Raw genomic sequence first — 23419 nt, 5'->3', positions numbered from 1 at the left:
TCCAGTTTCTATAAGCTGAAAGACCCTGTAATATTCCATCTTGAATTTACAGTGATTTTCTTTATTTTCTTTTATTTTTATTAAAAGTTTTGTTTTTAAGACCGGTTTGATTTTTTTCCCCCTGTTGAGGCTCAGGGGAATTGAGTCTGTACTTAACAGAGAAGAGGAAGGGAGGGGAGAAGGGGGAATCCCTTTGTTTTAGATTCACGGAGCTTGAATCTCTATTGCCTCTGAGTGAGGGAGAAAGAGGAGGAGGGGAAGGGACATTCCTCCCTGTTTTAAGATTCAAGGGGTTTGAATATCAGTAATCTTCCAGGGTAACCCAGGGAGGGAAGCCTAGGAAAGGCACTGGTGAAGGAAAGAGTTTACCTTCCTTGTGTTAAGATCCAGGGGGTCTGGGTCTTGGGCATCCCCAGGGAAGGTTTTTGGGGGGACCAGAGTGTATCAGGCACTGGAATTCCTGATTGGTGGCAGCGCTACAGGTTCTAAGCTGGTAATTGAGTTTAGAGGAATTCATGCTGGTACCCATATTTTGGACGCTAAGGTTTAGAATTGGGAAAGATACCATCACAAGAGTGGAGAGGACAGGGAGAGGCGGCTGCTCTTCTCTAGAAGGCAAGGGCCCAATCCTGCCCAGACATCTTCATCACCCTGTCCCCTGCAAGGACAAGGAGGCTCTGTCGCTTCATGAGACTCCTCGTGGTAGTAAATTTAGGGGATTGGGCGCTAAGAGCTGGTTGCACAACCCCTGCTCTCAGGGACTGGGGACTGGTTTGGCCCCGGCACGAGTTAGGGCATCCCTGACCTCTGTAATGGCCCCTTTGGGCTACTGTAAGGGTGTAGAAATCCCTGGGGTATATGTCCAGCCATTCAGCCTCCTGGCTCGATCCACCCCTGCCTCCTCCAGCCCCATCTGTATCTCAGAATGCTGGTAGGGCAGAGCTGGTGGAGCTGGCTCTAGGAATGGACCAAGGATATTCCCTAGGGGAGGTTGTGGGGCACTTGCTTATCCTCCGGCTCCAGTGCACCAGCCTAGCTGGCAATAAGGGGCCATGGGGCAGTTGTGATCTGGCCCCTGGTCAGCAAGTGTAATTCCTCGTGGGTTCTGTGTGGAGCAGAATCCTGATTCTTCCACCAGAGACCTGTGGAAGTGAAATTGTTCTATAAAACTCCATGACACGTCTCTCTAGGCCATCCCAGGACGGTTTAGGCAGTGTTTCAGCAGTGATGAAAAAGAGCATTTTCCAGCACTTCCATGCAAAGTTGGATTTGTCTCAAGGAAATTTTGAAATACAGAATTTTAAACCTTGAGGGTTTCACCAAAGATGGACTCTCTTCCATGTGAAAAAACAGTTACTCCAAACTGATGCTATTTTGAAGCAAAACATTGCAAGTTTCTTGTGACTGATAGGGAGGAAAAACACAAAGTTGCAATGAAACATGAAAGCTTCAGACACCAAGCAATCAGGGCAATATAGGCCCAGAAGGAACCCTAAAAAGTATCAAGTTGCCAATATTTCACACAGCCTTATTCAGCAGTTCACAGCCCAATCAATCAACACAAAATAAGCTGGAGTGAGCCAGTAGTGACTATATATAGTAGCTTCAGAAAATCTTCTTTGCTATTCAGTATTATTTCTATGGAAGGGATATTTTTTGGAGTGAAACTTTCAAAGGATTGCAAATGTTAGCCATCCAGCTTGCTGTTGCAGAAGTTCTTTTGAATGTACACCCAAAGCTAGAAATCTAAGGATTTAGAGCTATGCAGAAAGGCAGGAAGTCATGTTGATTTTTGATCTACCACTATGACAAAAAAAATAATTTTTAGCACATCTAGGAGAAAGAATTTCTCTTCCCAATGATGCATGCTCAGAACTGCAGAGACAGTCACATTTTTAAACAAGGTCTCCTTGGCCATTTTTTCACACTCCTTGTGCATTTGCTTTCCACATACATCCTAGTATGACTGCTGGTGGAAAGCGAATTCCCAGAACTCACTCCTGCCCAGTGATAGTGAACTTTAAATTCCTAAGGACCTTGAATGGCCCCGCTGCAATCCAGAGAGGGAGCTGTGAAGTCCTTGGGGCTATAGGTTCATTACAATGTTTTCAGTGAAGGGTTTTCCCAGTTCCCTGGGACGAATCAGCAGAACTTTGGACAGTGTGAGCATTCTGGGCCAGATGACCTAGAACTCTGCAGATTTGCATCACAGAGAATCGAATCCTTTAACATTGAAGAGAATCAGGATTTTTACCTTTTTCTTCTTTCTTGTGAAATCTTCCCTCCCTCCCTGGCCTGTACTTAGGGACCAAAATCCCAGCTCAGTTTGTGTATGTTGTGAGGCTTTCAGCCACGGGAGGTGGCTAGGGGCTTGTAAGCCTCAGTTCCTCATTCTAATTAAGATGACTGCCTTTTGCAGTACCTTCCTCCCCCTCTTTGTCATTTCCTTCCTCTATGTATCACTCCATGGCCATTACACATTTGGAACCTTTGCACTTAAGTAGTGTTTTGATTCTATTTCCCATGGCTATAGGCAGGAGGAGGGGATGAGTGCTCCACAGGCGGAGCACAGGGGCTCCATGAGTCATTCGAGCCCACAGTCTCACGGGGTTAGTGGAGAAACATTGTGCATGTGACTCACATCCAAGCCAGGGCAGGGCAGCGTGACCCCTACAGCTTCTCCTGTGGCTCTTCATGCTACTGAGAGCATTGGAGTTATTGATTTATTATACGGTTGGCTGTTGATCCAGCCAAGATCTCCTATCCTGCCCTCCAGCACTGGGCAGGAGCTGATGCTCCAGAGGAACATTAAGTCCTCCCCAATGGAAGTATGACAAGGTCTATGATCCTGCATAGGAAACCAAGGCTCTTCTGTTGAGCTACCTTGTTAATAGAGTTAGAAACCTGTGTAAAACTGCCTAGTGCGTTTTGTTGACTCACTGAGGCAGGTGCAGCATGTTTGTGCTAGCAAGACAGGAGAGCTGGACATGGCAAATGCTACAGAGACCGGGAGTTGCCATAGGAAAGAAACCTGAGGAATAGCCAGGGTTGGCGAGAGAGCTCAGGCTGAGGTTTGTTATATGAGTTACCAGTAAAGGAAGGGAGTCGGTTTGACCTTCAAGTCTGGGAGCAAGTTGGGCATGACACCAGCTCACCACTGGGTCTGGGGAGACAAGCTAGAGACCTGGAACAACGCTTCCTCAGCTCTCATCCACTCACACCCCTTCTCTATCTATGCTACATTGATGACATCTTCATCATCTGGACCCATGGGAAGGAGACTCTGGAAAAATTCCACCATGATTTCAACAGCTTCCACCCCACCATCAACCTCAGCCTGGACCAATCTACACGGGAGGTCCACTTCCTAGACACCACGGTGCAAATAAGTGATGGTCACCATCATATGCCAGCAATGTCCCTCTGCTATGTACATCGACCAAACTGGACAGTCTCTACGGAAAAGGATAAATGGACACAAATCAGACATTAGGAATGGCAATATACAAAAACCTGTAGGAGAGCACTTCAACCTCCCTGGCCACACTATAGCAGACCTTAAGGTGGCCATCCTGCAGCAAAAAAACTTCAGGACCAGACTTCAAAGAGAAACTGCTGAGCTTCAGTTCATCTGCAAATTTGACACCATCAGCTCAGGATTGAACAAAGACTGTGAATGGCTTGCCAATTACAGAACCAGTTTCTCCTCCCTTGGTTTTCAAACCTCAACTGCTAGAACAGGGCCTCATCCTCCCTGATTGAACTGACCTCGTTATCTCTAGCTTGCTTGCTAGCACACATATATATACACCTGCCCCTGGATATTTCCATTACATGCATCTGAGGAAGTGGGTATTCACCCACGAAAGCTCATGCTCCAAAACGTCTGTTAGTCTATAAGGTGCCACAGGATTCTTTGCTGCTTTTACAGATCCAGACTAACACGGCTACCCCTCTGAATGTTTAGCCATTGAATCCAGTCCTCTCTTGGCACATTGGGAGTGAGGTGGCCTTTCAGCAAGGTTTTTGCACTAGCACTGTGTTATGATGAAGCTGTGATTGTACCATTGCTGGAACTGCACAGCTCTGTGACCTGGGCCCTATTCTGTTAGCAGCTAGCGAGTCTTCTGCTAAGTGGTAGGGGCTTGTGCTTTTAGAGCAGGAAGATCAGAGATCTATTCCTGTTGTCACCCTGAAGTGGCAAGGGTATTGCACCATGGAGACAACCATTACATCTCAGTAAGTGCCCCCATGGATTTCTTGCAGTTCTGTTTGCCCTGCTGAATGATCCCCCCCACTATGCAAGGTAGTGGTGGGGCAGTATATGACCAAATATCTACAGACAGGTTCTCAGTTACAAGAACATTATTTTAAGTTGGCTTAACACGTATGTACACACACACCTCTACCCTGATATAATGCAATCTGATATAACACGAATTTGGATATAATGTGGTAAAGCAGTGCTCCACGGGTGGGGGTGGGGCTGCGCACTCTGGTGGATTAAAGCAAGTTCGATATAACATGGTTTTACCTATAACACGGTAAGATTTTTTGGCTCCCAAGGACAGCGTTATATCGGCGTAGAGGTGTATAAATATTATTGATTGGGTTAAAAACTGAATTGGTAGGGGAACAATGCAATCATACTCTGCTCATTTGTAACAAGAATGTACACAGTCCGTTCAACTTATAATGAACTTAGATACAGAGGAATTTCTCTTCCAGTGAAGCAGAAGGAGAAGCCTGGATGGTCTCCCTGCATTGCCTTCTGCACATTTCAGGGCTGGTCTACGCTGGGGGGGGGGATCGATCTAAGATACGCAACTTCAGCTACGTGAATAGCGTAGCTGAAGTCAGAATATCTTAGATCGATTTACCTCTCGTCCTCATGGTGCAGGATCAATGTCCGCGGCTCTTCCTGTCGACTCCGCTACCACCATTCGTGCTGGTGGAGTTCCGGAGTCGACGGGAGCACGTTCAGGGATCGATATAACACGTCTAGATGAGACGCAATATATCGATCCCCGAGAAATCGATCGCTACCCGCCGATACTTACCCTCTAGACGTACCCTCACTTGCAGGTATGCTGAAGCTCTGTGCCCAGAGAGCTTCTGTTCTGTGAAAACAATGGCTTTGCAGTCAGTGAGTTACACTGCAGATAAAGACTGGATCCTAAGAAACAGAGACAGATTGCCATACTCTTGCTCATATTGCATAGGGGCTTGCAGTTTGCAATATCTGGTTTCACTGGGTAGGAATCGCAAATGTCTTGGTATTTTTGTTACCTTGTCTCCTTCACTTGTTTGTCTCAGGCAGCCCTTTAGTCTTATCTTTTAGACTGTAAGTTCTTTGGGGCATGCACTATATGTTTGTACAGCTAGCACAATGGGGCCCCAACCCAGCTGTTGGTTACTATTGCAATTGAAAAGTTAAATAATAAGTCAGGGTTGGGGTACTATGCATTGTGGGTGAAAGTAGCACCATCTGCTCCAGAGCCATTGGTCTGGTGCAAAGGCCTTAGTCCAGATTGTTTTTGACGCTTTGGAGAAGAAACAGTTTTATAAGTCCCACTTAGGAAACCTGTTATGTGGATAAAAATGGTTAATGATCTACTCGGTCAGCGCAATGGAAAACCAGCCATTAAGCAGCCATTTAGAATGGGTAAAATGAATAAAATGGCACTTCTTCCACTCCACAATTTGACGAAAAAAGATTTAATAATAATACCTGGTGTCCTTCTCTCCATTAAACAGATAGGAAAATTGCCGACGGTGACCCAGCAGGTCTGGAAATAGAACCCAAGTCCTACTCCAGTGCTCTCTTCACTAAGCCACACTATCTAACAACCAGATCAGGGAATGGGAGATCAAGGCTTCTGGGTTTTGTTGCCAGCTGTCCAGCCATGGGCAGGTCATGTATTCTCTGTGGTATGTCTTCTCCTCGCTAGTCCCTGCATCTGTAATTGTGAGACAATACCCTGACTCAGAGATGCTTGTGATGCTTTGTGGAGTGGTTGCAGACCCTGGGCTGTAAGTGTCTGTTGTCATTATTTCAACACTTCAGAAATGAACTATTTCCTTTAGTCGGATTTAAGTTGTACCAAAGAATCAGTTTGTCAGCTGAGTGAAATAAGGCCCTATACTCAATCGATGGCATATCTCTGTCTGTACTGTGATAACTCTCTTGAAAACTGCATCCGATCAATTCCAAAATTCCAGGGAACGTTCTAGAGAGACAAGGTGGGTGAGGTAATATCTTTTATTGGACCAACTTCTGTTGGTGAGAGAGACAAGCTTTTGAGCTACACAGGGGCTCTTCTTCCAGTATGGGAAAGGTATCACAGTACAAGATCAAACAGATAGTTTTAGCATAAGTAGTTAGCACATATTCTAAGGCAGCGGTATGCAAACTGGGGGTGCAAGAGATCAGGAGCAGCGCCAGAGTTTCTGGCGCCCTCGGCAGAACTTGGGGAGGTGGCATTTTGTGCGCTCCCCACGGGAGATTCCAGTTCCACTCCCATCGCGCTGCCAAAGAAGTACCCTCCACCGAAATGCCGCAGGCGACAGCGGCAGTCATTGAGCTGTTCAATTGCCTGCCGCTGTTTTCTGTGGCACGTTGGCAGAAGGTCATTCTTCGGCGGTATGGCGGGAGCGGAACCGGAAGCTTCTGTGCGACCCGTGGGGAGCGCACAAAATGCCGTCCCCCGAATCCTGGCACCCTAGGCAACCGCCTAGGGTAACCTAATGGAAGCGCCGGCCCAGCAAGAGGTTTTCTGTGGGGGAGACAAAGAAACTTTGTTAATATCACTTTTCACAGCAGACTTACTAGCGCCACCTTGCCACCCTTATTTCTGCGATGCTGCTGGTGGCAGCACCGCCTTCAGAACTGGATGGCTGGAGAACGGTGACTGCTGTCTGGAGCAATGTTCTTTGCAGAGCAGGATTTAAAACGTATTCCCACACAGGGCTCTACAGCAATGCACAGATTTTGGTGCCATAAAAAGTACCAAGCAATGACTCTAGGGATAGTCAGTGTCGAGTGCACGGTTATTGTACGTATTCCTAAAGGTTAGTCTGATCTTTTTCAAACAAAATGGATAAGTTGGTTGTGGATGGTAATAGTAAATGTTGCAGTGTTTCTGATTCCTCATCAAATACTAACGTTATTCCAATAAAAGTTTAAAAAACCCAACAACCCACTGATATGGAGGGTAATGCAGCTGAACTTGTATGTGAACCTTCAGCAAGTGTTAGCACTAATAAGTCTGCTGTGAAAAGTTATATCAAAGAACCTTTAAGTTTTAACTTAAGAAAATATCAAGATAAATATTTAAAACTGAGATTCTCATGAACTCTTGTCAATCATAAGCAATGACAGCTATGTGTTTTGCATTCTGAGGTATTAGCAAAGGACAGCATGAAACTGTCAAAGCACAGAGGATACATTATGATTGTAATGCTTCTGCCAGGTGGAACCGGCAGCAACCAGGACTGGGTTCAATATATAGACTCATAGACTTAATGTCAGAAGGGACCATTATGATCATCTAGTCTGACCTCCTGCACAAAGCAGACCACAGAATCCTACCCATCCACTTCTATAACAAACCCCTAACCTATATCTGAGTTATTGAAGTCTTCAAATTGTGGTTTGAAGACCTCAAGCTGCAGAGAATCCTCCAGTAAGTGACCCACACCCCACGCTGCAGAGGAAGGCGAAAAACATCCAGGGCCTCTGCCAATCTGCCCCGGAGGAAAATTCCTTCCCGACCCCAAATATGGTTATCAGCTTAACCCTGAGCATGTGGGCAAGACTCACCAGCCAGCACCCAGGAAAGAATTCTCTGCAGTAACTCAGATCCCATCCCATATAACATCCCATCACAGACCACTGGGCATACTTACCTGCTGATAATCAAAGATTAATTGCCAAAATTAGGCTCTCTCATCATACCATCCCTTCCATAAACTTATCAAGCTTAGTCTTAAAGCCAGATGTCTTTTGCCGCCACTACTCCCCTTGGAAGGCTGTTCCAGAATTTCACTCCTCTAATGGTTAGAAACCTTCGTCTAATTTCGAGTCTAAACTTCCTAGTGTCCAGTTTGTACCCATTTGTTCTTGTGTCCCCATTGATACTAAGCTTAAATAATTCCTCTCCCTCCCTAATATTAATCCCTCTGATATATTTATAAAGAGCAAGCATATCCCCACTCAATCTTCTTTTGGTTAGGCTAAACAAGCAAAGCTCTTTGAGTCTCCTTTCATAGGACAGGTTTTCCATTCCTTGGATCATCCTAGTAGCCCATCTCTGAACCTGTTCCAGTTTGAATTCATCCTTCTTAAACATGGGAGACCAGAACTGCACACAGTATTCCAGATGAGGTCTCACCAGTGCCTTATATAACGGTACTAACACCTCCTTATCTTTGCTGGAAGTACCTTGCCTGATGCATCCTAAAACTGCATTAGCTTTTTTAATGGCCATATCACATTGGTGGCTCATAGTCATCCTGTGATCAACCAATACTCCAAGGTCCTTCTCCTCCTGTGTTACTTCCAACTGATGTGTCCCCAATTTATAACTAAAATTCTTATTATTAACCCCTAAATGCATGACCTTGCATTTTTCACTATTAAATTTCATCCTATTACTATTACTCCAGTTTACAAGGTCATCCAGATCTTCCTGTATGATATCCCGGTCCTTCTCTGTGTTAACAATACCTCCTAGCTTTGTATCATCCGCAAACTTTATTAGCACATTCCCGCTTTTTGTGCCAAGGTCAGTAATAAAAAGGTTAAATAAGATTGGTCCCAAAACTGATCCCTGAGGAACTCCACTAGTAACCTCTTTCCAGCCTGATAGTTCACCCTTCAGTACGACCCATTGTAGTCTCCCCTTTAACCAGTTCCTTATCCACCTTTCAATTTTCATATTGATACCCATCCTTTCCAATTTAACTAATTATTCCCCATGTGGAACCGTGTCAAATGCCTTACTGAAATCAAGGTCAATTAGATCTACTGCATTTCCTTTATCTAAATAATCTGTTACCTTCTCAAAGAAGGAGATCAGGTTGGTTTGGCATGATCTACGTTTTGTAAAACCATGTTGTAATTTGTCCCAATTACCATTGACCTCAATGTCCTTAACTACTTTCTCCTTCAAATTTTTTTCCAAGACCTTACATACTACAGATGTCAAACTAACAGGCTTATAGTTACTCGGATCACTTTTTTTCCCTTTCTTAAAAATAGGAACTATGTTAGCAATTCTCCAGTTGTACGGTACAACCCCTGAGATTACCAATTCATTACAAATTCTTGCTAATGGGCTTACAATTTCATGTGCCAGTTCCTTTAATATTCTTGGGTGAAGATTATCTGGGCTCTCTGATTTTGAACAATACAACACAGATCAGGCTTGAGCCCCCACCCAGTAACCTGGGAAAATTACACACCTCCCCAGGCGCCTCTGAGAGGCAATACTTCCCCACTCGTAAGCACAGAGTCTGAATGTAGAAAATAAAACTTTTAATGAAAGAAGGGAAGTCACCAAACATTAATTAGGGAAAATGCCACAAGCAGGATTCATAAACATAAAACTGTGAGCAGGAGACCCACCCCAGAGTGCGTGGGGCAGAGTCTTCTGCCTCATATTCTTGATTTCTACAACTAAAAGTTCCTTTACTGTGCCCCTCTCAGCTCCCTCACCAGACCCCACTCACAGTGGTTGTCCTTGGTCAGTGAGGACCCAGAGTTCAGAGGTGCAGCTGTGTGAGTTCACCTTCCACCTGGGGAAGAAGGCACCTTCCTTGCTCTGCCATTAAGCACTTGCTCTGGCTGGCTGCCCCGCCAGCTGTGGTTCCTCTCTGCCGGCTGCCCTGTCAGCCACCATGCTGCTCGACATCTCACCAGCACCGTTTCACTCATTGGTCACCTTCTGCCACCTGCGTCTCTGCTGTGACCTCTGCAGGTCACTCCCTTGAGATTCCACCCAGCTCTTAGTGATTTTTAGCTCTTAGACAGGGCAGAGACACTGTCCTACCATGAGTGATTGTCAGCTCTTCTAATCACTTAAAATAACAAAGACTCCAACAGAGCCTATATAGCTCTGTTGTTGAGTAATGGGGAGGAACAGGTTAAACCAGATGTGAGACTTTTAGGGATAGTCCACATCTCCTGATTGGAGCACCTCTCCCCACCCCTTCTCCTTTCACATGGCTCTGGCATTTGAGCCCCTGGCTTAACGAGGTCCTTTCTGTTGATGGTGACCCCCTCATTTGGGACAGGTTAAGCACAGTTCTGCTCTCCTTTATTCATACAATAAAGACAACAACACTGATAACATTTCACTACCCCTGCATTCAATACTAAAGTGATTTGTAACCCAGCGCCAGCCACTTGATCACTTTAAACGATATCTGCTGGATATCTATGCAGAGTAGGTGTGTTCATGTAAAAACAGTTTGTTCCTGAAGTCTCTCCCTCTCCCAACTAGGCGTTAGGGGAGAATTCATTCAGACCCTGCTTACATCCTCCCCCCATAATTAAGAAACATTCTGAACACACAAAGATGTTAATTTTTTCAAAAGCCATGCTAAGTTGTTGAGCGGTCAAAGAGAGATGATGAAAAAACAAGTGTCTGTGCCATTAAAAGCTCTGAAAGCATCCCTGGAAGTAGCATATTTGATTGCTAAGTGAATGAAGCTGCATGCCATTGGTGAGGCATTAGTATTACCAGCTGCGTAAAGATGTGTCAAATAATGCACGAAAACAGATGTGGTGAAACTTTGAAAACTATTCCTTTGTTATGGGATACAGTGAGCCAGTGGATCAACTAACTTTCTGAATTGCAGCTTTTGACTAGAGTTAAACAAAGCACAAAGTTTGCCATACAACTTGATGAGAGCATTCATATTGTGAATTTGGCTCAGTTCATTGTGTGTGTTAGGTATTGCTATGAGGAGGAAATTCTGGAAGATATGCTGTTCTGCAAATGACTTGAGGGGCAAACTATGGGAGAAGACATCTTCAGTCTTGTGAATGAATTCTTCAGAGCACATGGCCTGTCAAGGTCTAATTGCATTGGCATGTGTACTGATGGCGGAGCTGTGATTGTGAGTCCCAAGAAAGGCTTCATAGGGAAAGTACTTGGCATTGCTCTGTATGTTAAATTCATGCATTGCATGATACACTGTGAGCTCTGGCTGCTAAAAAAATAGAATTTGAAGCAAACAAGATTTTGAGTGATGCAGTGCAACTTGTGCATTTTGTAAAAGCAAGACTTTTAAAAAGCTGGCTGTTTTCTATTCTGTGCAATTAAATGGGCATCCAATATGACTAGCTCCTTCTGCATGAGGAAGTCAGATGATTGTCCCAAGGGAAGGTGCTTTGCTTTGTTGTCAGTCTCTCAAGGATGAACTCCATCTCTTCCTGCTGGAACACAATCCTGCACTGGCTCTTGATTCTTTGCTATTTCTGAGAAATTAAATCATCTCAACTCTTCACTCCAAGGAAATAACCACAACATCTTGGTGACAGGATTTCTGCATTCCTGAAGAAACTCACTTTATGGAGAGAGAGATATGAACAAGGAAATGCAGACAGTTTGCATCACCTCAGTGAATTCACAGCATAATTTCAACTTGACCGCAAACAGACTGATTAAGTTATTTCCAAACACCTGAAAAATTCACCTTGAGTTATCAGAGAAGTTTCATGGATTACCAGCAGAGGAGGTGGATTGTATTAGAAACCCTTTTTACACAGGTTTTGCAGCTACACATCTCCCTCTTGCTAAACAAGAAATGGAGTCAGAGTTGTCAAATAATCGCACCCAGTCGATGGAATTCAAAGGAAAAGCGCTGAGAAGCTTTTGGCTCTCTGTGAAAAAGGAATATCCAGGACTCTCCGCAATTGCCATGGAAGTGCTCTTGCCATTCATGTCCACATACTATGTGAGAGTACCTTTGCCAAGTTGGTGGCAATCAAGCCCAAACAGTGCTCATGACCGCAGGTGGATAATGATCTCAGACATAAAGCCGAGAATGGATGTTATTGTCTCAGAAATGCAGGCCCATCCGTTTCACTGAAGAAGGAACAGTTAATATGAGTGGTTACTTTTTTTTTTTTAATTTGAAATTTTTTTAAAATACATTTGCAGTTTGTGATACTTTGTGTTTATTACTTCCTAATAACCTTTACCTACTCTTATAAATTTAATAAAAATAAATTTTTCGTTCCTTCTACCAACTTGCAAAAAGCCAGTTTAATATTACAGGTAATGGAGGGGAGTCATGACAAATGCTGTGAATGGTAAGGGGGAGCGTGACTAGAAAAGTTTGCCCACCACTGTTCTACGGGATCATTCAAGGCAAAGTGGCACATTAAGACCCCTGTAGTTATAGGACAAAAAAGGGGGTTAGTGGGTTACAGATTATTGTAATAAGCCATAAATCCAGTATCTTTATTAAGACCAGGATTTTTAGTGTCTAGCAAAGTTATGAACTGAAGTTCCTAGGCTTATCTTTTTACAGTGTTGTGCAGGTTTCCTTTAAGAATGAGGACTGAAAGGTCAGATATAGAGCAATCGTTTCGTGATAAGTGTTCACCCACAGATGATGTGGTGTTTTTGTCTCTTCCATGTGCGAGTTAATTCGAGAGCATAGTGATTGTCTGGTTTCACCTACATAGTTGTTGCTGTGGCATTTAGTGCACTGGATGAGATACACCACATGCATGTGCAGGACCTGTGGATCTTGAAAGGTGTGTTGTGGGGTTGTTGAGCATTGTAGCACTAGAGATAAGTCTGCAGGTTTTACATCTGTTGTTCTGGCAGGTTCTGGTGCTGCTTTCAGTTGGTGTGTGTGGAGCTTACTTCTGATGAGGAGCTTGGTGAGGTTGGCAGGTTGTGTGAAGGCCAGAAGAGGGGGTTCAGGAAAGATTTCTTTCAGGATGGGGTCCCCACTGAGTATGGGTTGTAACTGTTTGATGATATCCTGCACAGGTTCCAGCGTGGAGTGGTAAGTTCTAGGCATCCTATTGATTTTGGTGAGAATTGGGAAAACCGGAAAAGCCTGACTTCCAGGAAAACTTTCTGACCAGGGAACTGTTCGCACTCGGGGTTAGGGCCCGGCAGGGCATATAGCTCAGTTGCAATGAAGTGTGCGACCCTCTAGTTTTACATTGTTATAGCTAAACCTTGCCCAGCTAGGAATTTCAATTGCTGCTATGCTGCTTACTGCGACCTCTGAACTTCATAGACATAAGGGGCCTCAAACTCAAGCTCCTAGTCCAAAAGCACAGCCTACTGCCTAATGAGCCAGAGAACAGTTGTCCTGTCCTTTTCCCCGCCCTTTGTTTTGTTTCCTTGTAGACTGTAAACAGAGCTGGTTGAAAAACAGTATTTCCATCCTACAGGAAATTCTGATATTTCAGCATTTGTTTTCGTCCCAAATTGGGACAGGGTTGAAATGTTGAAACCTTCCAAAAAAACCTTTTGATCTGGGAATGTTGAGTTTTGCTGGTTTCAATCCAAACAAAATGTCAGTGTTCTTGAATCAAAACATTTCAGTCTGTCAACCTGAAACTCAACATTTTGTTTCAGGTGAACATTATCTCTGAGTCAATCTGCCCTGTTGCAGTGCCTCATGGGAGTTGTAGTACTGGATCCCGCTGTGATCACTCTGTGGATGAGCCCATGCAGTGCCTCATGGGAGTTGTAGTCCTGGATCCTTCTGTGGTTTCTTTGTGCCTGAGCTGACACAGTGCCTAGGACTTTGATGGACACAAAATGTTTTATTTAGATTTTCTCGACAGAAAATGCCACCAGAATCTCTCTCTTCCTTTGGAAGACTTAACTGACATCCCATTTTCCAATAGGAAAATGTTTTGTTCAAAATTTTTCAAACAGTTCTAATGTAAATTCCCCAGGGCAGGGAATGTGTCTTTTGTGTTTGGAAAATGGCTAGTGTGTTTTGGGTTCTACTCAACACAAATTACAAATACTGTTGGCAGTGAGCAGTATAGGACCTATGAGACATAGTTGAGCAATGCCAGTTCAATCCAGTAGGGAGCAGTGGTGTATGCACATGCTCACCAGTTCCTTACATTATTCAAAGTATGTTCTTGGACCTTGTTTCTCACTTCAGAGTCCTGCAGTTTCAGTCTGGCAAATGTTGCTTGAGGAATTATCCTGGTGGGATTGGCTAAAAACCCTGGCCAATTTGAGCTCTTCCCACTAGGTCTAAGTGCTCCTCCATCCACACAGACATCCTGCATCAGCAGCACCTAAACAGTTGCTCCCATTTTCTGTATTTCAGGCCTGGGAAGAGTCTGCTGGGATAGTCTCTTTCCCCAACATTCACTTTTTAGCAAGTGAGGTTTCCAAACTTCTGACCAAAGAAATCAAGAAGAAGCTAAACGGCAAACCTGCAGGTAATAGCCAGAGGGCACATGGCCTGGGATGTGCTCAATCCTGTATGTTTTGTGATCCAGATTTAACCATCAGCTGTAATGTATTATGCTATGCATTTAAGGAAAGGTGGAGAAACAGCAATAGAAAATACTAAGTCGGATCTTTAGCTGGTTTAAACTGGCATCGACTTCAATAGAGCGTCACTGATTTACACCAGCTGTGGCCCTGGCCCCATCTGAGCCAAGTTAACTTGTTTTGAGCCATTTGCATTCCCTGTTTTCTGATCTACCCCGGGGATGATTGTAATAACTCTTAGCATTTTGTTTCTTAAATGTTTGTTCTGTCTTAAAAATAAAAACAAAAGATCATGAGCCTTTCCCAGTGACCACTGTAAATTCCTTGAACTATTTGGCTAGCAGAGCTTACGAACTATGCTGGCATTGCCAGGGGAGGTTGTAAACTCCACGAACCAACTAATTTGCATGACCTAACTGCTCACTTGGTGCCCCATCCAAAGCCCATTAAAGTCCTTCCACTGACATCAGTGGGCTTTGGATCATGCCCTTAGTTAATGGAGCTTTGCTAGTTTGACCCACTGCACTAAGAGTTGCTAAGTACAATGTTGTCAGCTTCCTTAATGGAACTGAAGTCTACTGTTGTGGTGATAGAGGATGCTCGGCTGGCCGTGGGGCAGTTGCTGCAGCTGAAAGGGGAAGAGGAAGACGGCTGTGTGCTTCTGAGATCGGTGTACCTCTTCTCACAGATTGACTCGGTAAGAGAAAGCAAAAGTGCACCTTCTCCTTGTAAAGGCCCGGGAGCTAGAGGAGTGAGGCAGCCGCTCCAGTAACAGAACCCCCAGTTTTCAGTAAGTGAATATTGTCTCCAAGGCTTTATCCTTGAGCATTAATGTGCAGAGATTATACCAAAACATTACCCCCCCCCAAGCATAAAATCAAAGATAAGATGCCCAATGTGGGTTACAAACTGTCCTTCAGTGAAAAGACAGGGGAGTTCTGCCCCATTCTGCCTGCCAGGCAGATGTTTTTGCTCAGTTCCCCTGAATTGGCTTCAGTCCTGCTTTATTATTCCAAGCTATACACCTAGGGGAGACCTGAGCAAGGAACTAGCAATCTGCTGCTGACATGACCGTTGATGTCCATGCTGCACAGACAGGTGTCTTTTCATCCAAATATATGAAATTAAATCTTACACACAGCTGTTAAAGAACATTATCTATGTAACTGAGAGAGACCCTTTAGACCAGGGGTAGGCAACCTATGGCACGCGTGCTGAAGGCGGCACACAAGCTGATTTCAGTGGCACTCACACTGCCTGGATCCTGGCCACCGTTTCGGGCAGTTCTGCATTTTAATTTATTTTTAAAAGAAGCTTCTTAAACATTTTAAAAACCTTATTTACTTTACATACAACAATAGTTTAGTTATATATTATAGACTTATAGAAAGAGACCTTCTAAAATGTATTACTGGCACGCAAAACCTTAAATTAGAGTGAATAAATGAAGACTTGGCACACGACTTCTGAAAGGTTGCCGACCCCTGCTTTAGACTGATTCATTGGTACAGGCACGGTGCGATAGTTGCAGTGAGATCCAGAGCCACCCAGAAGATTCAGGGGGCATGGGGCAAAGCAATTTCAGGGCCTCTTCCGTTAAAAAAAAGTTGCAATACTATAGAATACTATATTCTCGTGGAGGGCCCTGTGAGGCCTGGGGCAAACTGCCCCACTTGCCCCCCCCCCCTCGGGCAGCCTCGGTGAGATCTGTGCTCTTCGTAGAGTTTAAAAGTTTGATATTTCGTATAGCACAAGATGTCTAAGTTTGTACACTACTCAACTCCTCTTCTATTTAGCTTGTTTCTGATCATTTCCCTGTAAGCTGAAGCAGCCACACTGTTACTTCCACATTCCTGCGGTTGATTAGTTAGTACAAGGCCTTTCTGGAGAAGGGAGGAAATTAATTCATTAGTGCCAGAAAAGTCAAGTCTCTTGGAAAGGTTGCCTCTTACTTTTAATCATGCTCTTTCTAAAATGTATGTGCAATGACTCAGCAGGTTGCAAACATGCAGTCATCACTGTCCTCCTCTAAACTGCATACAGGCTGCTCCTGGGTTAGCATCACAGATTTCAGTTGCTATAGTCTGTTCCCAGTGGCTAAAGATGAGGCAGACACTGATGAGAGCTGCTAGTCAGACTGCGGGTTGGATCCCTTGCATGACTCCACTACAGACTTCCTCGTGCAGGACATTTCAGGTGTCTGTATAGGCTCGGAGGAGCCATAAACACAGAACGTGGGACAGCCTAGTCAGGTAGCTTGTAGGAGGTCCTGTCAGGATACCTGCTGCCCCATAGCAGGTACTGCCTAGCCACATGACCTTGTCACTATGCTGCACACTGTCTAGGACTTTTGAGTGACAGCAGGGATAGGATGCAGGAGTCCTGAGGCTGCAGGGTGAATGGATAGAAACTCAGGGAGAAGTACAATAGTCATTGTGTGTGATGTTGTTTTTTGTATTCAGGGGACACTGTGGAATATCATCAAATCCGGTCTTCCAGTTGCTCTGATGCAGTGCCTGTACCTTTTCTTCACCTTTCCTTTGGGGAAAGCCAGTGATGGAGAGACAAGGGAGGAGGACAAGCAAGTTCAGGAGATGTTTGTTCAGGTAAGGGCTCCCCTCTAGTGCTCCTTGGTTTTGAGCACTCAAGGACCCTGGAAGAGGAATGGATGCTGGTGCTCACTCAGACTTTGGGTTGGAGTTAGAATCAGTTTATCATGCTAAGCCAGACATGCGTGGATTGTGCTGTTCTTTCCAATACTAGCTTGAAACTTTTCTGTCCAAAAGTTTCAGTTTTCCCATGTTTTGAACCAGCTTGAAATGAACATTTTTCTTTCGAATCGACATTTTGACTTAAAATGTCAGTTTGTTTTGATTTTTAAAAACAATGTGACATTTTAAGTTGAAACAAAAATGTGTTTCTACATATGTGCTCAAAACAAGCCTTCATGCTGATATTTCCCACAGGAAAATCTTAAGTTTTTCATCAGAATTGACCCATTCCTGTGAAAAACGTTGCTTTGACTGAAGCCACATTTCTCCTTGGGAAATGTGCTGCATGAGAAGTTCTGAGCAGCTCTGTGTCAGAGCCTGCTCGTTAAGCTGTATGAGTTTCCTAAGAAAAAAATGTTTGCAGAGTTGCTGTAGTGGTCCTAGGAAATGAGAGAGACAAGGTGGGTGAGGTAATATCTTTTATTGGACCAACTTATTTTGGCGGACGAGACAGAGACAAGCTTTTGAGCTATTAGAGCTTGTCCCTTTCTTGTCCACCAAAAGAAATTGGTCCAATAACAACAGGGGCGGATTAAGACCTTTAGAGGCCCTAAGCACTGAAAAGTTTATGGTGCGCCCCCCCCATTTGTAATTCAAAGTAAAAACAATACTATACTGTAAAATAAAATTTTATTTTTCAAAATAACACAACTTACATGTATGCTGAAATTAAAATAGCTTCTTTCTAGATTTTTGATTGCAAAATTCTGGATAAGTTCATCGAAGCTGACTCGGCGAAGCATGTCCACTTCCATACACACTAGGGAAAGTGAATCAAGTCGGTCCTGACACGTTGTTCTCTGAGGCTTTTTTATTCTTTTCAGCTGAGAAAAAGAGCATTCTGCGGAGCAGTTAGTAATCATCAGTGTTAGAAAAATACATAGTTCGATCTCTACATTTGGAAATACACATTCTATTCCGTCTTTCAATATTGCGTCATGAAGATCAATGTGACTGAATTTCATTTTCCCTGTTTCATTAAACTTTGTGTGCATATAACAGTGGAACTGCTTCTCCACAGAGATTCATGTTTAAGTCAACAGGGTATGAGTCAACTAGCTTTTGGGAACCTTGTGAATATTGTTCGTCAGATAAGTCCATATTGTTTAGAAAAGAAAATCTACTTGATATACTTCTTTGTATTGTCAAAGTTAGACTCAGGATTCACCGTTTGTCAAACCACTCTGTTTTATTAGCACAGCGCTCTGCTAATAACACCCAGATAATGTGAGCACCATGCAAGACACAAACTATCTTATTTATACAGATAAAAAGGCGCAAACTTAACAAGATAACAAAGGAAGCAGAACTGATAAATTTCCCTGGGCTAGACATGCATAGTTAATTTCCTTACTAACTTTTACCAATCTCCGGCTAATGTTTCACCATTAGCTTAAGTGGACTCATTGTTTATTCCTTAATGTTCCTGTAAACGGGTTGGGACTCACCACCTGGCACCTCCTGCTGGTAACTCTGGGAATTAGCTCAATTCCAGTGGAGCGCCCCTCCTGGTGGTGTCCTGTCCGTTTTTCTGCCCTCAGTTGGTGTTTCTGGACCCACGTTGCTCCCTGCTCGGTGGCGTCCTCTTCGAGGCCACTGCCCTCCGGCAGTGCCCCTTAGTCCATCTGCACCCCCTTCTGGGGATCGATCATCAGCAGTCCTCCATTCCAGCCGTCATGTGCAACCACATGCCCTACAGTCTAATCCCTCTTGGCAGGATCTGGCGTGGTCTATAATGGCCGTTCCCTATTGCCAATGGCTGGATGTACTGCAAGGAGGAAGGGGGGGACCCAGGCCTGTCCTCTACTCTGGGTCCCAGCCCAGGGACCCTCTGGCGTCAGCCTCGCTGTCCTCTTTCTTCCTCTCCTATGTCTGTTTCCCTGGGCCGCTTCCCCTACGGCCCCTTGCACCCGCTAGGCCCTTCCCCTCAGGGCCTGCAGCCTGGTGGCTATGGGCTAGAGCCTTCTAGCCTCCCTGAGCCTGCCCAGCACTGTGCTGTCCATGGTGCTAGTCTCCCCCCCTTGGAGACTGACCTTCCCCTCTCAAAGGCCAGGGACAGACTGACTGCTCCTGCTCTGGGCAGCCTTTATATATTGGTGAGCCTGGCCCTGATTGGCTCCCTCCAATCTGGGCCCTGATTGGCTCCCCATTAGCCCTTTTCTGATTGGCTCCAGGGCTGCGCAGGCTCCCTGGCCTGCCACAGCCCATCCTCCCAGGGAGTGGGGCAGTCGGCCCCACTACAGTTCCTTTTCCTGACACCTGTATTTTAATATTTTTTACTTTTGCTTAAAGGTACACAAAGCATTTCTTTAATCCTTTCTATTTTTACAATATAATTCATTCTACTTTCACAGTACGCTTCACCTCTCCTCTTCATATGAGCTTCAAGGGTATCAGTTATAGTGTAGTAAGTAGATATGTAAAATTTGTCTCTAGGATTCAATGCTGTTTCTGCTGCACTGCTATCATTTGCTTGTTTTTTCCTGATTCGCGGGATGGGGATTCTTTGTAGTTAGTATCAGGCAAGATATCTTTTGATATGTCTTCAAATCTTTTGAAATCATTCCTCAAAGTGTGTAAGTGGTCTGCTAATGATTGACAGAGGTCTGCACATGTTTTCAAATCCAATTCTTTTTCTTGAAGAGCTTAACTTGTGTGGTAAAAATGTTGTAAAATTTCATTCCACATGGTGAACAGGAATACAAACTCTAGTTCTTCTTCGAGTGCTTGCTCATATCCATTCCAGTTAGGTGTGCGCGCGCCGCGTGCATGTTTGTCGGAGACTTTTTTACCCTAGCAACACTCGGTGGGTCAGCAGGTCGCCTCCTGGAGCGGCCCCACTATGGCGCCTGATATATACCCCTGCCCGGCCCATCCACTCCCCAGTTCCTTCTTACCACCCGTGTCGGTCGTTGGAACAGTGGAGCGTGGTTTAGCTGATCTCCACCTCCCTAGCGATTCGCTCGTTTGTATAGTATCGTGTATATAGTTCTTTTCTGTAGTTCTAATTAGTATTTAAGTTAATAATTCTTATAGTTGTGTATATAGTTAAAGAGGATCAGGGGCTCGCCCCTTCTCCTCCCCTGGTACTGGGGCCCATGCCCGGTTCACCGGGCTTCAAGCCTTGTGTGGCCTGTCATCGGCCGATGCCCACAGAAGACCCGCACGACTCCTGTTTAAAGTGCGTAGGCGAATTCTACCTTGCGGACAAGTGCCGAATCTTCAAGGTGTTCAAGCCCCGGACAAAGAGAGAGTGGGACATTCGCCTGAAACAACTTTTGATGGAGGCAGCTTTAACTCCTCCATCCTTGGCACCGACTCCAGCACCGGGAACAAGTGCCTCTTCCTCACCGGACTGCCCAGTACCGATAAAGGCTCCTCGTCACCACCCTTCAGCGGCCCAACCCTCCGGCCAGCACCGCTCCCTCTCCCCGAGGAGCAAGAAGCACAAGGCTCCTGCGGCACCTACAGCTACACTGCAGTCGGAGCGTATCTCCAAGACGGACCGCCTGGCACCGTCAACTGCCGCGGCACCGCTTATCTCCGCACCGTTGATTCCGGTTTCACAGGAGCCATTGAGTCTGATGCCTACCAGCTCCCCAGCGCGCGCTGTGGTTGAGCTCGTTGTGCCCTCCACACCAGAGACCTTCTCCGCGGTTCGGGACCTAATCACTCTAACAGAGCCCGAACTGCCCCAACCCCTGGCACTTCCGGTGCGGGTTATTCAGTTGCTGGGCAAGCCCACGATGGTGCGACCACCTTCACTGCGCACCACTGAACACCATCGGTTCTCCACGGTACCGGTCGTACTCACGGCACCGCTCGAGATCCCGGTCACCGTTGTGGTACTCTTGGCACTGGTCCAGGTCCCGACACCGATGTACTTCTCGCAGCTGATCCCGGCACGACGACATAAGGCACCGGTCGACCTCCCGGCACTGAGCTAGTAGCAGGTCCCGGTCCCGGTCCCGCTCCCGCCACAGTTCCTGGTACCGTTCGCTGGTACCGCGCAGGGATGAGCTCTATGGGCGCAGAGACCTGGCCCAATCAACTTCAGCTCCTCCGTGGCTGTCGCGTCACCCGTCCGCCTCCTCACATGCGGACAGTGCCTCCTACAGGGGTTCAGATGCGCAGGCCCACTTGGACCATGGGCCACCTCAATGGTCTTTTTGGACACCTTGGGCCTATCACCAAGCCCAAGGCGAACCAATGGGCCCAGCACACTCCGGCCCTCGGAGCACCGTGCACCAGAGGCCACAGTCAGCAGGCCTCCCCCCACTGGTACGGAGGAAGACTCTGCACATGCACCTGAGCAGCATGATGTTCCAGAGACGGAGGTCCCCCAGAATGAGACGTCAGTCCAGGACCCACTCATCCCAGGGTTGTCATCCTCCTCTTCCCCGGATGAGGTGGTAACGGACACATCATCATCGGGGCCCCCGCCAATTGATCTCCGAGCACACCAGAAACTTCTGCGGCGTGTTGCCCAGAATATCAATCTTCCCGTAGAGGAAGTTCCTGAGGTGGAGGACCCAGTGGTTAGTATATTATCGGCGGAAGCACCAACCAGGGTAGCCATCCCCTTCATCAGATCGATCCAAGCCAGAGCAGACACCATCTGGCAGTCCCCAGCTTCCATCCCACCCACAGCCAGGGGAGTAGAACGAAAATACATGGTGCCTTCTAAGGGGTATGAGTACCTCTACGTGCACCCCGCCCCCTGCTCGTTGGTGGTACAATCAGTCAATGAACGGGAGCACCACGGCCAACAAGCCCCCGCGCCAAAATCTAGGGAGGCCAGGCGCATGGATTTGTTGGGCCAGAAAATATACTCTGCTGGAGGCCTTCAGCTCCGTGTGGCGAACCAACAGGACCTCTTAAGCCGCTACAGCTACAACACCTGGGAGGCTGTCGGCAAGTTTACCGAGTTGGTTCTCCCGTCAGGAGTTCACAGCTCTACTAGAAGAAGGAAAGAGGGTCACGAGAACCTCGCTACAAGCCTCGTTAGATGCTGCCGACTGCAGCCAGAATGGTCGCATCTGGCATAGCTATGCGTCGCATGTCTTGGTTGCAAGTGTCCGGTCTACTGCCTGAGCTACAATACACCATACAAGACTTGCCATTTGATGGACAAGGTTTATTTTCGCAAAAGACAGACCCCAGACTACAGAGTCTGAAGGACAACCGGGTTATTATGCGTTCGCTGGGAAAGCATACACCCCAGACTCAGAGACGGTCCTTCCGCTCCCAACCTCAGCGCCCTTACCCCCCACCTCGGCCAAGACAGGATCTTGCCCAAAGACGAGGTCGTACTACCCGCAGACATCAGTCTGGACCTCAAGGGGGCAACAATTCCGGTCCCGCCAAATCTCCACTGGGACTCAAAGCAATCTTTTGAGGGTGTGCCTGAGAGCAGTGTACCAATTCCCTCCCTGGATCCTCTTCACTTTTACAATCACCTTTCCCCATTCCTTCCGGCGTGGTCCCAGTTGACCTCAGATCGTTGGGTCCTACGTATGGTGGAGCTTGGATACCGTCTTCAGTTTATTTCTCCCCCTCCCTCCCACTCCCCCTCCTCGTTCCTCTTCAGGGACCCCTCTCACGAGCAACTCCTCATTCAGGAGGTTCGCAAGCTCCTCTCAATCGGAGCTATAGAGGAGGTACCGGAGGAGGTAAGGGGCAAGGGGTTTTATTCCTGATATTTCTTAATCCCCAAAACAAAAGGGGCCATCCGGCCCATCCTGGACCTGCGAGGACTGAACAAATTCATCAAAAAGTTCAAGTTCCGCATGGTATCCCTAGGAACCATCATTCCTTCCCTGGATCCTGGAGATTGGTACGCCGCTCTCGACATGAAGGACGCATATTTCCACATTGCAGTTTATCCCCCACACAGGAGGTATCTGCGCTTTGTGGTAAATCAGGGTCACTACCAGTTTACTGTCCTTCCCTTTGGTCTTTCTTCGGCCCCTCGGGTCTTCACGAAGTGTATGGTGGTCATCGCTGCTTCCCTGCGCCGTCGTCGAATACACGTCTTCCCTTACCTCGACGACTGGCTTATCCAAGGGGCTTCAGAGGCACAGGTCATCAGCCATGTCGCCATCATCAGGGAGCTGTTTATGCATCTAGGCTTGATCATCAATTTGGACA

General features: G+C 46.1%; 1 protein-coding gene across 1 annotated transcript in view; it reads left to right on the top strand.

Moving 5' to 3' along the window:
- WDFY4 (WDFY family member 4) overlaps positions 1–23419 on the top strand; it is a 255320-nt gene that overhangs the window by 14564 nt on the left and 217337 nt on the right. Inside the window, 3 exon segments of the mRNA XM_030569859.1 lie at positions 14329–14443; positions 15092–15195; positions 16961–17104. Coding sequence (XP_030425719.1) covers positions 14329–14443; positions 15092–15195; positions 16961–17104 — 363 coding nt within the window.

The sequence above is a fragment of the Gopherus evgoodei genome, chromosome 7, assembly GCF_007399415.2.
Source record: "Gopherus evgoodei ecotype Sinaloan lineage chromosome 7, rGopEvg1_v1.p, whole genome shotgun sequence".
In the NCBI taxonomy this organism is placed as follows: domain Eukaryota; kingdom Metazoa; phylum Chordata; order Testudines; family Testudinidae; genus Gopherus; species Gopherus evgoodei.
The sequence above is the reverse complement of the archived record's forward strand: the minus strand, read 5'-3'. Positions and strand labels throughout refer to the sequence as shown.